Source organism: Phyllostomus discolor, chromosome 7 (genome assembly GCF_004126475.2).
Source record: "Phyllostomus discolor isolate MPI-MPIP mPhyDis1 chromosome 7, mPhyDis1.pri.v3, whole genome shotgun sequence".
Taxonomy (NCBI): Eukaryota; Metazoa; Chordata; class Mammalia; order Chiroptera; family Phyllostomidae; genus Phyllostomus; species Phyllostomus discolor.
The window spans coordinates 19030738-19047926 of NC_040909.2; the positions used below are offsets into that span (position 1 = coordinate 19030738).

At 42.5% G+C, this 17189-nt stretch overlaps 1 protein-coding gene across 4 annotated transcripts in view; it reads left to right on the forward strand.

Moving 5' to 3' along the window:
- The window catches only part of NEK10 (NIMA related kinase 10), a 182724-nt gene extending 174947 nt beyond the window's left edge, over positions 1–7777 (forward strand). For all 4 annotated transcript variants that reach the window (XM_028518291.2, XM_028518292.2, XM_036030574.1 and 1 more), the window contains one exon: positions 2334–7777. In XM_028518291.2, coding sequence (XP_028374092.1) covers positions 2334–2382 — 49 coding nt within the window. In that variant the 3' untranslated portion in view covers positions 2383–7777. The remainder of the gene's footprint in view (positions 1–2333) is intronic.
- The last annotated feature ends 9412 nt before the right edge of the window (positions 7778–17189 follow it).

Genomic DNA, 17189 nt, shown 5'->3' on the forward strand with positions numbered 1-17189 from the left:
TCTCCATAATTGCTCTCCTCCTGCCATTCCTGGAGAGATTCAGATTTTTCACTTTCTCCTCTTGGACGGAGACCATCCAGCCAGCCTTCCATGGGTCGTATGAGCGTCTCTGTTGTTGACGCTTGGCCTCTCATTATTTAAAGCGCCTCGGGTTAGGTGGGGCCAAAGGTCATGCTTGTCGTTTTTTTAATCTGTATCTTCTCAACATCTCAAGTTCATGGGCAATCAATGCTTTCATATGTTTGCAGAAAAGCAACTAAGTATTAATAAAAAAAAAACCCAGGTGTTTAAGGAACTTAGAGATGCTCTTACAAGAGCTATCATTGCTTTTTAAAAAAAAATCAGTCTTATTTTGAATTTTTCTTATCCTTTTTCAGTTCTACTGTCAAGTTTCTAAAAAAGCAAACATTATTTCCACTTCCAAAGACATATTCCTCTATTAAAAGACATTGCAAATTCTCCTATGATAAACAGATAAGATGCTTAATAAGGAAGGCAAGAAGTTATTCACAGTTATATTCAAAACTGTGATGAGAATGGGAAAACATGATTTGAGTGATTAAATTCAAGCAACGTATGATGGGTATGAAATAAATTTTCTTAAAATGCTTCAAATTAAAATGAATCATCCATTTAAAAATCCATGTAACTACAACATTCTGTTTTTTGCTTGTAATAGCAAGATAGAATATATCTTGGATGAAAGACTCCTTATGGTTTACTAGTAAAAATAACCCTTGGGCCCTGACTGGCATGGCTTAGTATGCTGGGCATCATCCCACAAAGGGAAAGGTCACTGGTCCCATTCCCAGTCAGGGCACGTGCCTGGGTTGCGGGTTTGGTCCCTGGTTGGGGAGTGTATGAGAGGCAAGCCCATCAATATTTCTCTCTCACATTGATGTTTCTCCTCTCTTTCTCCCTCCCTTCCCCTCTCTCTAAAAATAAATACATATAATCTTTTTAAAAAAATAACCTTGCTTGTGCTTAAAGCCATTGCTTATTTACTGGCATTCCAAATTAATTCCCAAGACATAAGTCGGGCTCTATTTAGAAGCCCCTAATGCTGCACAAGCTGGAAGTACGCATGATTTCAAGTGCAAATCGGAGCAGCCGTGACAGTCATGACTTTTGTAGTCGGAGGATAGAGGATACTAAATATCACAGAACATGTAGAGGTTTTCGAATCGGTGTTTAGAGTTAGTAGATTGTGTTTTCCCAAATAGTCTTCATAGGATAGACAGTATTACCAAACATGTTTACAGACACTCCCCCCCAAATAAAGTTTCATGACCAAATATATTTGGGCAACCCTGGAGGTACAGTTTCCCACTTTTGGAGAATGCTGACTCATTACCGTATTCAAGACTGAGATGGACTGCAGGAAAGAAATCTGTCTGCCTTTTTAGCCCCGTGATTCCTCAGCTGTTATTTATTTGTAGCACCAGTTGAGAAAAGCCGCCCTAGCAATATGGTGAGAAACGGGAAACATTGTTTTAACTTCTCTGCCAGTATCTACCCAGATCTGCCGTTGTTTTCATTGTCTCCATCTTCAGTAGGTGGAAAGAATGTCTCAGGCACAAAATGCTGCTGTTGGTATTTTTTAAAAAATGGTAACAGAAACAGAAATAGCAGCAAGAAGCCATAACCAAATAGGGGTTGCCTCACTTCTGGGCCTCTGGGAAAGGGAGGCTGGGCTGAAAGGGAGAAAACAGGGTAAAGAAAATGAAACAAGGGCAAAACAAACTTGGCCAGCCCAAAGTGGGCTCTATTCTCCATCATTCCTAGGGTTGTGTGATTAATCATATTGGACATCAACATTTAACTTCCTTACCAGAAAGATACAGACTAACATGCCTCAATTTTCTCATTGCTGTTTGTGAGAGTAAAACTGTTTGAGTTCTGTGAGTGAATAGATGACATCCTTATATACTTAGAGGTACACAATCATATTTTATTTTGTAACAATGAAATAGGTATTGAGAAATAATGGTATACAAGATAAAAAGAAATCTATATTGAATCAACTTGCATTGATTTCCCTCCCCAATTAACTGATTAATGTGTAAAATAGATATTTAATGTTCATAGGCATTTAAATGTACAAAGTACTTTGAAGGGTCTTTATTTTTCCACTATAGTTCAACAAAGACACTGTTAGCTGAACATCAGCAAATGGCAGCTTTCTAAGAATGTCCCCATTCTGTTATATTTAGAATCACATTTTTTATTCATTGTGCTTTACTTGCACACCTAAGCTCCTGCTCTTGAAATTGAATGTGCGAACTAAAATACGTGTGACATTATGCAACTCTTTCCACGTCTGAATCTTCTAGGTATCACTCCTATCCCTGGGGGACCAAGACCTACCCAACCAAAAGATGAAAATGCTGCATTTTGAGTGGACTTGGTTTTCCCAGTGAAGTTCAAGTTCTGGACTTCAGCCCCTACTGCAAGATGCCCAAGGATTGGCCGCTGTTAAAAGAGCCTGGAAGAGAAAAGACCAAGATGACTGAAGGACCTCCTTCCGGCGGCCTGGTGCTCGGCTGCGTGAGGGCTGCAGGGCTGGGAGGCTCCATGTGGGGATGCGTCACACACAGGATGGCGGGCCTCTCGGCGTGCCCCTGCGAGAAAATGCTGCACAATCATCTGTAGGGAGAAAACCCACCCCTCACAGAACTTTCTTCCAAGTTAGAAAAAAAATCTCATCATATTTTTTAAAGAAATATTTTATACTTAGGATTGCTGAAACTATGTAAAAAGACATCTAGCCTTCTGTGTATAAGCAACAGTTTTAGATAAAGAAAAATTATAGGACTCAGAATAATAACATGTTGGGTGATTCACTGTATCTCCCATTTTTTAATCTTAAAAGATATTTAAAAAGTGATTGGATTTTTTTGTTTGTTTTGATGAAAGGTTGGTTCTGTCTTAACCACTCGGTTGCTAGTGGTCTTGAACCTGATACAGCATAGACAGTATTTGTAACCATGCACAGCCTCTAGGAATAACCATCAAATAGTCACATTTAAATTAGAGTAATAGAATACACTGCTGTACAGTGTGTGCATATGTACATATATGTGGGGGCGGGGGGTTTTGATTAGGCTAATGCTTTGCTGCTAATCAAACTTCTAGTGTTTTTAGAGCACTTTTAAGAGTTCATAGACTCTATGAAAGAGATGCAATATTCCTTGTTCTAAGTCTCCCCTTACTGAAACTACCTACATTGTTTTTGATTTTTTGTTGTTAGAAATTTGAAGTGAAAATGAGTTATATAATACAAAGTAAGTTCCTTCTTTATTCATCAAGACATCCCCCAAGAAGAGAAGTCAGAATGCCAAACGGTGCCTCCTCCTATGTAGAGAGAATTTATGGGGAACATTTTCTAGATTCTGATTGGGCTAAAACCTCTTCAGCTGGCTCCTTATAACTGGTGTAAGGTCAAGAAATGCCCTTAATGCCAAATCGGACTGCACTTCTAAATACTTGCTGAACAGTTTAATGCTATATAATTAGTAATCTGAAAGCTGAAATTATGCTTTTTATATACTTTTCACTGAGTTCTGTTATCTTTATTAACATTGGTATATTTTTAGCACGATTGAATAGAATTTAGCTCAGTATATTTATAGTGGTTTAAACACAACAACATTTTGTATAGTATGGAAAAATCTTTTAATGTGAGTCTATCTATTTTTACAATTAATATGTATGATACTTAAGTGATATCCAAATTTCCTTTAATGCCTCTGAAGATTGTCAATGAATTTTTTAGGCCAAATTAATAAAAAATACAGTGTAATTTATAGATTTACATCTAATTCAAAATAATAGATGCAAACATAGTAATAAAAAATTTCAGTTTCAGCTTTCAAACCAATTCCATTCAAATGTGAAATGTACAACATGTAATCAAAATGCTGTGATTTTGTTGATTTAAACCAGGCAAAATTTTATTCCTATACCAGCTTAATTTGAACCTGCACTATTACTTTTTAAATTTTTTAAAAGTATGCAATGGCTACCTTTTCTCATTGTATAGGAGGTGCGGGCCCAGAGGGGCACACATTTTAATTGTGGTAGAAGCTGGTTCCTGGGAATAAACCAAACTATGGGGAGAAGGTTGAATAATAAAGCTCTTTATCAAATGAAAATCTATAGTAGAAAAGAGTAGTATTCAGAGCTCCCATCTTGTTCAGAAAAGAGGAATTATTTATTCAAAGCTATTCTTAAATGCATATGGTTGATCTTACTAAAGGGAATTGGAACAAAAGATTTCTCTCTAGTACTTTTAGACCACAAAAATGACATTTATTATGCTAGGAGGCCATAACAATAAACAAAAATAAGCAAATGCAAGTCTCTTTCAACAGGATCTTTTGATCCATCAACTGGTAAGTGTAGTCTTTTTCAAAATAATGGATGTGTGCTGTTTGAATCCCTCCCTTAAACTATTAGCTACTAAATCAACATTCTCCCAGTGCAGGACCAACCCTTTAAGAGAAAGTTACGGGCTGGTAAGGGAACCGTTTTGTGCATGGAGGCACATCCCAATGGTGAAGGGAACTTTGCAAAAGCCCCTCTTTCAAACAATGAGCTCCCCCTGCCCCACCCCTTACTACAAAACAAGAATGGTCATTTTGTTTTGACTGTCTGAACCGGCCTCTAGTGCAAAGAAGTTGTTACTTGAACTTAACAGGCCTCATAATCTTTCTTGATTGCATTTTAAAATTTTCTCTTTTCTGTAGTGTTTAATTATTTGTTGTGTGAAGAAATCCCTGTGAATCCATCCAATTCTCGGTCCCTGAGTATTTGTGTGGGACAGAATAGGAATCAGTCTTTTCAAATCGTTTTTGCTAGACAGACACTTCGGTGAATTAATCCAGCAGCTTTAGGTTATGATCCACCAGCTCTGTCTGAATGTGTGTATTTGAACCCTTAGTTTGCTTTTTTAAAAAAAGCACAACGCTCCATTCTCAGGGAAGTGGCTGCAGCAGGCCTAGGTGCCGCCTGGTTGTTAACCTCGTCTTCCTCCAGGTGTGCGGTACTTAATTAAAGGTCTTCAGGGAGCAGTAACGTGGCCACTAGCTCCAGTGCTCATGGAGGAGCTTCGGAAATCTCCTAGAGAAATGCGGCTTGAGTGTAATACGGAGATGTGTGTGGCGTCGGGCCGAGTGCACAGCGTTTTTCGGCATTCTAAAGCTGAACCTAAGTAACAAACACTGTTATAAAGTTTACCAAAATGGTAGAGCTGATTAGGGATTAAGGTCTTTCTAGAGGTACCACCTGGGACTTAATAAATGGTATAAATTTTGATGTTCAAAAACAAACAACCAAACTGGTGGATTATGTGCAACTCCAGCAATGTCATCAGTTAACCACCACTCACGTAAGATGTATGGAGGTGATAATATTTAGTCTATTCTATCAGTATTAATACGCATGGAATCCACATCCCTCCTTTGATTTGCTGAATTGCAAGATATATTTGTTGCTATTTCTCTCTTCTATTTGGAATGGCAAGGAACCAAGTACAATGAATTTGCTGGATTCCTTTAGAAATAGCTTCAGCTTCTATCTGAAAGGAGGAAAAGCTTCTTTATAAGCTTTTATTGTTTAGCTTTTACTTTGCTAATGATTTGTGTCGGTGAGCACAGAAATCAGCTGGGGAGGCAGTGCAAAGGAATCAGGGCCGGAGCGGCTTCTCAGTGCCCTGGAGATGCAGCCACGGAGGGCTCCCGAGTGAGGGAAGCTCAGTGCTTTCACACATTGACCTTGACTTTGGGTAAAATTCTGTCCAAATGAGCAATTCTTCATGTTCAACAACTAAATGTGATACTAAGTGTATTTCATGTCATAAAGATTATATCTGTTGGTGGAATTTGGCATCATTTTGGGTATTTTTCCATTGAAATATGCTGCTAACCATATGCTTATCTTTGAAAGCTATTTTTCATATTGATAGGAAGACTCAAATGTCTCAGGGAAACATCTTTGTAATAAAGAAATTTGTATGTGTATCATTACAGTTACATTGCATATTGTAAATATGCTTGTTACAGTTTATCATATTTCTGCCATGATGTTGTTTTGAGATTTGCAAGAGGAACAGGAAAGATTTTATGATTTGAAGGGATGACTGATGGATATTGCAAATTTATACCCCCTCTGGGTCGATGCACAATAGTTGTTTTTTAAAATGAAGATCACGTACCCTAAAATTATAGCAGCGTTCTATGTGAGGTATGCCAGATTTTTTAACTATATATATTCAGTATATAAAGTCGCAGCAAACATGCGACTTTATAAATGCTGTCACTTGGAACTAGCTTACCTTCACTTCCTCTGAGCAAAGACAAGTTTTGTCTTCCAAGAAAATCACTGTCATTTTGACAGGTCACCACCAGGTTTGGGTAGGTGCTTGGAATGGATCTGATGAGCTCACAAATGAAAAATTAGCAGAAGTTTTTGCAACCTTTCGGCAAACTGGTCCCATAAAACAGGTAGAGAGAGGTTTGGACTAGAAATAACAAACCATGTGGAACATATGCTTTTAAACCCTAAGCACCTGTAAGTCAGACTGTGAAGGTCACTTATAAAATAATATTCCCAACCCATGATTTCGCTCTGCATTTCAAGCGCCAGTGAGCCGGGATTCTGAAAGAGAATCTAAGACTTATAAATACCTATTAAACTTAGCTTTCCTTGCCCTGCATGTTCTCTGTGTTTACCTCACACTTCAGTGAGTTTTTTGAGGAATGCAGCTGGTTTGGGGATGCCTCATGTCGAGGGGCCGCATCTGAAGCATTTGTGTGGATCCAACGTTGCATCGAGGGGGCAGAGTAAATATAAGTACTCAGGAGTGAAATTCCACCTTGTTAAAGATGGAAGATGGCTCTGTCAAGGATGTGGGCTGGCCCCCAAATACCAAATACAGCTACTTCCAGAAGCTGGACTTGATGTAGTCGTTGAGTGGCTCTCCAGAGCCTGACATTGGCCTGCAGGCTCGTCACAAGGTGGTGAGTGATTGGCAACAAGCCAGGTACCTTCTGGAACTTGAATGACTCACATCACTCCCCAGAGTATAGTTATTGGGTTATTATCTCTGAGCTGTCACTAGTAAGGCCACCGCCCAGAATGGCCTCCTAAGGCTCCCCAGTAACTTGGTGGGGGAATCCTTAGGACAGGGTCCCTAGCAGCATTCCAAAGATGTGAAATTCCTCAAAGAAGCAGCGTTAAGTGAAGGCAGGGCTGCCTCTGGGGACCACGGTTCCTCCACATCTTCCTTCTGTGGCCTCAGGCCCATTTTATCTGACAATATCCATTTTGCAGGCAATATATATGGAACTCAGGTAAATGCAGGCAGATTTGAATATGCTTACACTTTGTGAGATTAGAAAAGAAATATTTTAGGGGATTTCAAGAGCACCTGTTAGCAGTCAGGCTGTGGAAAGATTCCATTTTTTTTTTTTGCTCTTCCAGAGTGGGAAACAAAAGAAAAGAGAAATCCTCTCAGTGCGTTTTGTTTACTGACATTTAGTGGATCAAAACTGAATTGTACTGCTTCCTGTACTTTATTGTTCTCAGCGAATTTGTCAGGATCAAGGAGAGCAGAGCTGTTTTCTGAAGGAAGCTTGGTCCCCAGTCTCAGGACACCCTGGGTTTCCATTCTCCAGGCAGCCAGGCGCGACAAAGGCCTCTGCCCACGGAACGGAAAAGTGCTTTGAACTTGCTCTTTTCATCTCAGTCTCGAGGAGGCTATCTTTTTCTGTCCCAGCCCCATGTCTGGAACATACCCTTCCCCCCTTCCATGTCCCTACCCAGGGAACAGACTGTTACCAGGTCCTGCAGGGATCGCTGGGTCATTAGAGATGTTACAGCTCGGTGACAGGTGTGTGATGTGGGAGGCAGAGGGCTGACGATGGATTGCTCTGCACACGGTTCTGGCCCCACCAAACCTCCCCAACACCTTCCAGCCTGAGCACGGGGAGACTGGAAGTGCTGATGAACTTGGAGGCCTTGGAAATGAAGAAAAATGAAACTCCTCTATAAAAGATTTATATCAAAAATGCAAGCAGCCTTTATTTTTGCTATCACTAAATATGCTCTGTAAAATGCTAAAGTAAATTTAAAATGTATTTAAATCTTCCTGGAAAAGAATTTCTCTTTTTATCAGGAGTTCATAGCAAATGGTCCTCTCTTTTCTCTCGCCAGCTCCCCACATCTCTCCTTTTATGCCTTTAAGTCTTTTGGTTTAAAAAGAAAAGCTCCAAATAGCCAACCATATACGTGTGTAAGCGCAAATGTGTCTCTCAACTTTAACTGGCGATTAAAGCAATTATCTATTGCCACAAAGGTTGCACAATGAAGCATCTCAAAATTTAATGAGTAAAAATGGCAGGCATTTGTTATTCCTCGTGGAGCTGTAGGCAGCTGGGTGATGGATGCTCCGCTGGTCTGAGCGAGGCTCAGCTGATTTGTGCTGGGCCTTCTCAGGTGTCCATGGTTAAGGGGCAGTGGCCTGGGGTCTGGCTGGCCTGGGATGGGCTCAGAGGGGACAAGGCAGCTCTCCTCCATGAGTTTCACATCCCTCCAGCAGCTTAGCACGTGTGCCATTGCGGCTGGCAGTAGCAAGGGCTGAAGAAAGGGTGTAGAAATGCACGACTCCTTTGTCAAGCTTCTGCTTACGTCAAGTTCTCCTTCTCATCGGTGAAAGCAGACCATGGTTAAACCAGTCTCAGTGTGGGTAGGTGTATGAGGTTTTTATTGCTGTGTAATAAATTGGTATAAACTTAGCAATTAAAAACAGCACATTTGTATCTTAATTTCTGTACATCACAAGTTTGAGCATGCCTTGACCGGGTCCTCTTACAGACTGGAATCAAAGTATGGGCAGGAAGCTGGTGCCTCATCTGGGCCTTGGGATCCTCTTCCAAGCTCTTGCGATTGGTGGCAGACTCCAATTCCTTGTGTCGGTAGGACTGAGGTCCTCAGCAGCTAGATGTGGCCTGTAGTAGTCCCCTGCCCTGTGGCCCTGTCCATAGGCTGTTCAAAGCAAGGCAGCTTGCTTTTACAAATGCCACCAGGACGGTCACTTCCCTCTCTCTTTCTCTCTTTCTTTCTCTCTCTCTCATCGACTAAGACAGAGGTTTATAACATAACCAAGTAAAAGAACTGATATCCCATCACCTTCACCATATTCTAGTTGTTAGGAGCAAGTTGCAGCTGCAGTCTACACTCAAGCCAAGGGCATCCTGCAAGGAAGTGGATGCTTGGGGCCACCTGTGCATGCGTGTGCCACAGATGCAATACCAAAGGGCACACACATAGGTAGACCTGAAACATTAGGGCCATGAAATAGGAAATAATTACAACCTCAAACAACCTGGGGAAGAAAGAATTGTGTGAGGTAGTCTTATGAAAATGACCTCAGACTGCAGGACCTGAATTCCAGAACATTTCCGGTCCCCATTCCAGGATTCAGTTAGCTGTCCCCAGCGGGCTAGATCTAACCCAGCAAACGGACAGACAAAGCTCAGTCACTGGCGTGAGAAGCAGGAAAGGGAGTTATTCTCCAGAAGCCAGAGGAGCTTCCTGAAGCAACACAGCGAACATCCCCCCGCCGACGTCCACACTTGGTGCGGTGTGATCTGCTATTCTTAATGGGGACCTTTCTTAAATGGGAGCAAGTGGGCTATTCTCAGTAATTATGTTTATATGGCAAAGACCAGGAATTAAATAAGTGAATTATAGAGTATAGCTCTATATGGCTACAAATGGCAATCTTAAAAAATACTTAATAATCCACAAATAAAAGAGACTATCTCCCCCATTTAAAGATTCTCTCCTTTCCTTCCAGACTGAGAGTATAATTTCAATTAACTTTACTCTTTATCTGAAGCTGCTACTATAATGCCGATTTAATTTGCTATTATAGTTTAAAGACTAAAATGGCAGGAATTAATTTTGTACACACTGGTCTTATCTCTTGAGCCATGGGAGAGCTGCTACAGACATTTTAACCACCTTTCGTACGTGCCAAAAACTTGGTTACATAACCCAAGAAAATACTTGTAATTTTCCTAAAGAGTGTATAGCCTCATACTGTACATTGTTTAAGGATCAGGAAACAAACCACGTGAAGCCTGAAATTCCCTAAATGTGTTTGCATGTGAAACGAAGTGAACAGGAGGAGACATCTGGGCCCTTGGCTGATGTGCGCTTGGGTTAAAACGCCAGCTCCACGGTTTCTACTCGGGTGACCTCAGACCAAGGACATAACCTTTCTAAGGCTTAGCTTCCACACCTGTATAATGAAGATAGTAGGAGGTTCCACCTTAAAAGGTTATTGAGCCTGAGCCGGATGCAAGGATTAGACACTGCGGTGTCGGTAAGGCATCAGTGCGATGCTGGCCCAGCAGACCCTCGGACGGTTTGTCTGCATGTGGCCTCCTGGGACACTTTCTCTCCCAGTAGCCTGCATCTGTGGCTCCACAGTGGCAACTGTCCTCAGGTTGCAGGGATTGGTTTGGCCTACTGGCAATGGTAACACCTGGAAATTTCTGTCTCCAGATGCAGCCCTTAGCCACTGACAGAAATGTCCAGGTAAATGAACCTCCAGCGCCCTCATACCTTGTTGGGACGTCTCTGAGGTGTGTCCTTCACAGCCTCACAGTTTCCCTGAAGAACTGAGTTCAAGTCACCGCCCGTGGCACTGTGCTTGACCAGGTACCTGGTTTCCTTTCGATCTCTGCCTTACATTCCACTCACCTGTCAGTTCTCCTGGTGACACTTCCTGAGGAAACCATCTCACATCTCGGGACATGCTTCTGGGGACATCCCTGGGGGGTGGGGTCACTGGCAGACCATAAATGGCCAATTAGTATTGGCTTAAAATTTTTGTGACTAGGCATGTCAATTGACAATCTCTTAATGGAAACGATGCACACTGGCTGGTGTCATTGTGGTGTGGCCAGGTATGGAGTCCCCATTAAGCAGTAAGGAAACTAGGCCTACGATCTGGTAGTTGGGGCAACACTCCCTGCCTCCTCTCCCTTCCCTGCGTCGGTGGCTCCTTGTGGCTATCGGTGAAATAACAGATCCGCTGCCTAAGAAAAGCACCTGACGATCCTCCTGAAATGGCTTGGGGCTTTCCTTCCTGCCCTTGCGGAGGGAGCTGACTCTCTCTCGGATTTATCGTTATACTTGATCAAGTGAGGTCAGAACTGCAAGAAAAGAAGAGGAAGTCGCAGGGAGTAAGAAGAACTATTAGACAGGGGGGAAGGGGTCTTCCCTGCCTCCACTGACCATGCACAAAGGGAGTAAGCTCAGCTTTGGGGAAACCTCCCTGCTGCCTGGGACAGAAGGAAGGTGGGCTGACCCTCTCTTGGTCTCTAAGAGAAATGGAATACTTTCTCCCCATACCCATGGCTAGTTTTCCTTTGAAAGTGTTTGTTTCTTTCAAAAAACCTCATACGGAAGTAATGAGCATCTTCACACCTGCTAATTACTTTAAAAAAGCTTTGGATTATGTTGGTTAACCTTACTGTGAGCCTTTTTGATGATTCTATTCCAAAAAGTGAGTTTTTGTGACAAACATGTGACATTCAGCACAAAGTGCATAACAGAGGACTGTGGTTCTCTTCCAATGCTCATCAGCATCTCTGGTCAGTTACATATCAGGGACTACTTTTATTGGAAAATTTTTATGACAATTATCAGGGGTTGACATGTCCCATTTTGTTTCTTTCACCGCCTGCCTTATCACTGGGGTCTTACCAGTGGCAGCGATAGTGTTTTGACACCAGCTTGCTCCCGTGTGGAAAGAGTGTTCCAAACCAGTGGGGCAGAACAGTAGGGAGTGGTAGTGAAGGCCTGGGTATTGGAACTCTGCTCGCTGCCTGGGTGCCATGTGTGAGGAGGGGAAGCTCTCCCTCCTGCCCATCGTCTTACATGAATCAGGAGAATTGCCACCGGACACTCTGTCCCAGCCCATTTTACTCCCAATACTTGTTCTGTCCCCACCTCCACACACGCACCCCCATCACCACCACCACCAACAACTCTACCACCTCCACCACCACCACCACTTCTCTGAGAAAGTTAACAAAATCTTCCAGTTGTCTTCCTATGGATTAGCATTGTCATTGGTCAGTTGCCATTGGTCAGAGGTAGCACTGAGCTTTGTCTACATTGCCAAATATCTACTCAACTCTTTAATCTCCCCCTTTTCTTATTCTAGAATTCCGACTGTGTTGGTTCACATGCTAACTCTGACTCGGTGTCTGATAGGAAACATAGTTCAGTCTACGTAACACGATGGCTTCCAGAGTCAACGCTCTTCCTATTATTTAATGCTAAAGCGTGTTTTCTTTTCTCTTCTACTTCTAAATTTTCAATATTTGTAATGCTATTATATGAAATGTCCTAAAAATGTTATTTGTTTTCCCTCTTTAAACTATTCACTCCGTAACTCAGCCTCAAGTGCATCTGTAGTACGATAGTTTTCATTTTTTCCTTTAGAAACAATAGAAGGGAACTGCCAACTTGGAAACAAAATTCTGACCTCATCTTTAGCATTTTTATGTGAAAAAGTTTTACTGAGCTACATGGGTTAAAAATAAGCACACAAGCAAATAAGAGGTTGACAAATCTTATTTTATACAGAAGGTCTTACATTTATTCAAAGGTTAATCAGATAAAATTAAAGAAGTCCTAGATTTATTGGGAGCAATACGTTCATGAGGATAATTCCCACATTTTCATTTCGTAAGTCTGAGTATCTTTCCACTGGGGAGGGAGAGGTGTGTGCTACTGTGCGGCATGCCCTGTGCAAGGTGCTTTCCGTATGTCCCTTCAATCACTGAGACAGCCGCTGCAAAAGAGGTTACAGCTAACAGTGTTGAAGAGAACCAAGGTTCAGAGATGTGAAGGAGCTAGTAGCTAGTGGGAAAAAACAAACAAACAAACAAACAAAACAGCCAAAACAAACAAGCCAGACCCAAGGAGAAAACTTAGATTCTGTTTGGCTTCTTTGCTCTTGCTTTTTTTTATCCCCACCAAGCAAAACCCTTAGTTTATATTGCAGAATTAGGATTACTAAATTTATGGGAGTTTTAGAATTCTCTGTGTGCTTTATTTTATTTTATTTTTCCTTACCCACAGGCATGCTTATTGATTTTAGAGAGAAGGGAAGGGAGGGAAAGAGAGAGGGAGGGAAACATCGGTGCCGGAGAGAAACATCTTTTGGCTGCCTTTTGTATGCGCCTCCCCAGGGACCCAACCCATAGCCGAGGCATGTACCCTGACTGGGAATTGAACCTGTGAGCTCCTGGTTTATGGGACAATATTCTAACCAACTGAGCCACACTGGCCAGGACTCTGTGTGCCTTATGAAATGGTATCATCTTGCCTGTAGTTCCTAGTGGCTGCTTTGTGTGTATCACCAAAGAATACCTTAATAGTTACAGAAAAAAAAATGCCCCATTCACTCTTTTCAACAGTACAAATGCAGACTGCACTCGCATTTCAATGGTTCTACTCCTGGAGCCGAAGCTACCCCAAAAATACAGCCCATTTTTAAAAAAAAATGTTTACTGGGACCTAAGTTTCCATAAAGTGCTTCAATAACCCAGCTCACGAAACTCCTTCATAGGTAATGAGTTCTCAAACAAGATTTTCTAATTAAATGGCTCAAAATTCAATCAGACATTTTTGCTTTAAAAGTCAATGGAAAAAAAATCAGTGGCCTGAAGCTTCTCCTTCTTCCAAAGTGAAAGAGATAGCACTGGCTGTGTGACCTAAGGTAAATAACTTAACCATTCTGAACCTTGGTTTTCTGAGATAATCATGCTTTGCTTAATGTATTATCAGAAGATGCTAACATATGAGCAAAAAATTAGTTCAATGCAGAGATCCAGGAAACATTAAATGAATAGAAACCATTAGTCTTATTAACCTGTCATTTCCCAACAGCCAAAATGCAATCTTACTGATCATTTAAGGCTGTTTCCTAATTTTTAAAATTACCCAGCTGGCACCACCTCCTTGAGGACATCCAACCTTGAAAACACCTGTCCCAGTGGGACCATGTCAGAAGGGTCTGCTGGTAGCTCAGCACCCTGTTCAGTTCTCAGGTGCAAGAGATAGAATACCAACTGGTTCAAAGACTGAAATCGAATTTATTGGCTCATGTAATTGAAACATTCAAGGTAGGACATTGCTAAACGGAAAGGCTCAGAGGCAGCAATAAGACCCTTTCTCTCTTTCTCAATCTTTCTGTCTTTCCCTGCCTCTCTCTCTCACACTTACTTCTCATGAGTTTTACTCTTTATCATGGCTTTACATCCAAGCAGCTCTGCTTCCCCTACCGGTTCTCAGGAACACCAGGATTATACTCTCCCAGTTCCCAGTCCATCAGAAAGATTCTCTTATCAGTGTCAGAGAAGTTCCAGAATTACGTCTCAGTAGACCAACTTGGTACTTAGCTGGGAGAAGAGAGGATAATGGGTTCAGCTGATTGGTTTGTGCCTGGGTCACGTGCCCAACCCCTGTCAATCGTTGTGAGAAAAAATGTGATGCCCATCCCTGGAACCCAGAGTGGAGGAGCCTATGGAAGACCACAATTTGAGAGTGGAAAGGAGCAGTTACCAAAGAATGACAGTGGAGAAATGATGAATCTAAGGATAATGAGGAGCAGGATTTTCAGCAGACAATAGCAGATGTTTATAAACTGGATGTAGCCTTATCAGAAGGTGTTTATATTTCACCACAGACAAGGGATTCCTGGCCAAATTGTTCCGGCTGCTCCACTCCATCACCTCAATTTGCTTACAGGTACTGAGATAAACCATCTTTTAATCAAAAGATTTCATCCAGAAAGCAATATAAGCAAAGCAAATCAGGAAGCCCCAGGGAAAAACCGTCTGTCCAGCTCCTACATTTCATTTGTCAGGGAGCTGCCTGGGTAATGGGAGGCAGAGTAGTCACACCAAACAAGCTGGAAGTGTTGATATATCCTTCCTTGTGGTCAGTTTGCAGCTTCGCTGTAGTAACACCTGTTAATTCCTCATTCTTCAATTCTATAACACGCAGCTCTTTTGTTCTCAAACGCACTGTGTAGGTTTCTGTGCAGGGATGCTATTCTTGTTTCTCGCCTCCACTCCCCTCTATTTGGGCCACAGCATGCCCCAGTTTCCCCCTAAACGCTACTTAGTCTGCACCACTGATAATTAACCTGCAAGTTCAGACCCTCCAAGCAGTGGGCACAACCTGATTAGAGCAACCAGTATATTACTGGAAGCTCAGAGCCACCCAAAGCCTCTTCCTCAACTGGACACTGATGGGATCTGGCAGTATTCTTGCTGGCTTGGGAGGTATAGCATCCACATGACCCAGGCCCGAGCCAATCAGCATATCCTAGGTGTTTCAGGGGTTATCTGCCTGACTGTCACTAGGGCCCTGTCCTGAGTGACCGTCAACCCCCAAATTATTTTGTTGAGTCCAACACGAACTCACCACCTGGAACCTAATATACAGTCTGCTACAAGCCAAACACCGAAGCAACTCCTTGGATAAAGATACCCACATCAAGCCACACTGTTCCATCTACCGTTGGATAATAACACCTGGGCAGTGGCCATCACTCCCTCAGCTCTCGGAGGTCCCACTTTTCCAGTTCCCTCATTGGAATTCTGGGCTGCGCTTCCACGCTCCCACTGTGCTTTGGTGCCAAGCCTGCTCACCTGACTTACGGCATCGAGGGAATTCTCCCTCCGTAACCACAGCAAAGCCGCGCTATCCCAGCTCGTGAGCCAAGAGCATTCATTCACCCTTTTATTTATTCATACAACAAATGTTCATCACATAATCCAGTGCTTCTAAGACTGTCATATGCATATTAATTTCCGGTGGATCTTATTAGAATGCAGGTTCTGGTTCAGTAGGGCTGGGACGGGGCCTGAGCTTCTGAATTTTTAATGAGCTCCCGCATTTTTAATGAGCTCCCAACTGATATACCTGCTGGCGTTTCATGAATGAGAATTTCAGTAATAAGGACTATGGGAACTTGGTAAATATTGGTTGAATGTTAAATAAATAAAAACCTGAATCAAAGTTTCAAACAACAGTTTCAGTTCAGATAGTTAGAACACAGAGGCATAATGCTGACAAGTTACTGGTTCATGACAGGTAAGGGGTCAGACTCTTTAGCCTTTGCCAGTTGAGTCTCCCCTGGTGCATTCTCCTCATTATCCATCCTAATACCCTTGCTGTAGTAATACCTGTTGCCACAGCAACCTAGTGAAGCAACCTCGGGCTCCACTCAGCGGGTTATAAAACTTGTCCCCCTGCCCCTGCCTCTCGCTAAGGGAAATACAGCCTACCTCAGAGTAGCATTTCAGTTACCTGACTTTTTAAGCGTGCTCTTTTGAACCATATCATAGTTTTCTAAGATGTTCTGCATAAGCATGGTTTTGCATTCACATACACGAGCCAGTCAGTACCTAATTACCAGTGATTTGGGTGTAACCCGGAACCAAATCCCCTAACTCTACTGGACACCAAGACCTTTCATGCTATTTCATGTCTATCTAGATTACCACCCACCTCCCAGAATCTAAGCCAGATAAAACAGAAGGTGCTTAGGATATCATGTAAGAGATGAGCTCTCTCCATGCCTTACCCCTATTTATTTTCTTCCCCTCTTACCGTTTCTGGCTTGATTTCTTTGCCAACACATATTTCTTAGCTGGACAAAGCAAACAACCTTTTGTAGCCTCAGAAAGCTCCTTTTCTGGAACACAGCCTAGCATGTAGCGGGGTTTGCTCTGGGAAGAAGAGACACAGCAGGAAAAGGTAGCCTGCCACACGGAGGTCAGTGAGGAGCCCCTCCTCTGTTGACAAGAAGAATCTTGCCTCTCAAAGAGCTCATCAGAGATTCTCAAGAGGCCCAGAGAAGAGGCTGGGATTGGGAGAGGAGGACAGTGATGCTCGGTGAAAATGTTGAGGGCTGTCATTCCTACCTCAGAACTCTGGCTCTCACCATAAGGAACAATTGGCCCCTAAGTCACTGGAAGTGATGGAATGCTCATGCATTGGTTCTCTTCCTGTCTGTGGCCAATCGCCTTGCTTTGCCGCATTCCTGCAGACCTGAGACACCATAGCCCCAGACAGGAATTGTGCAGACCCCT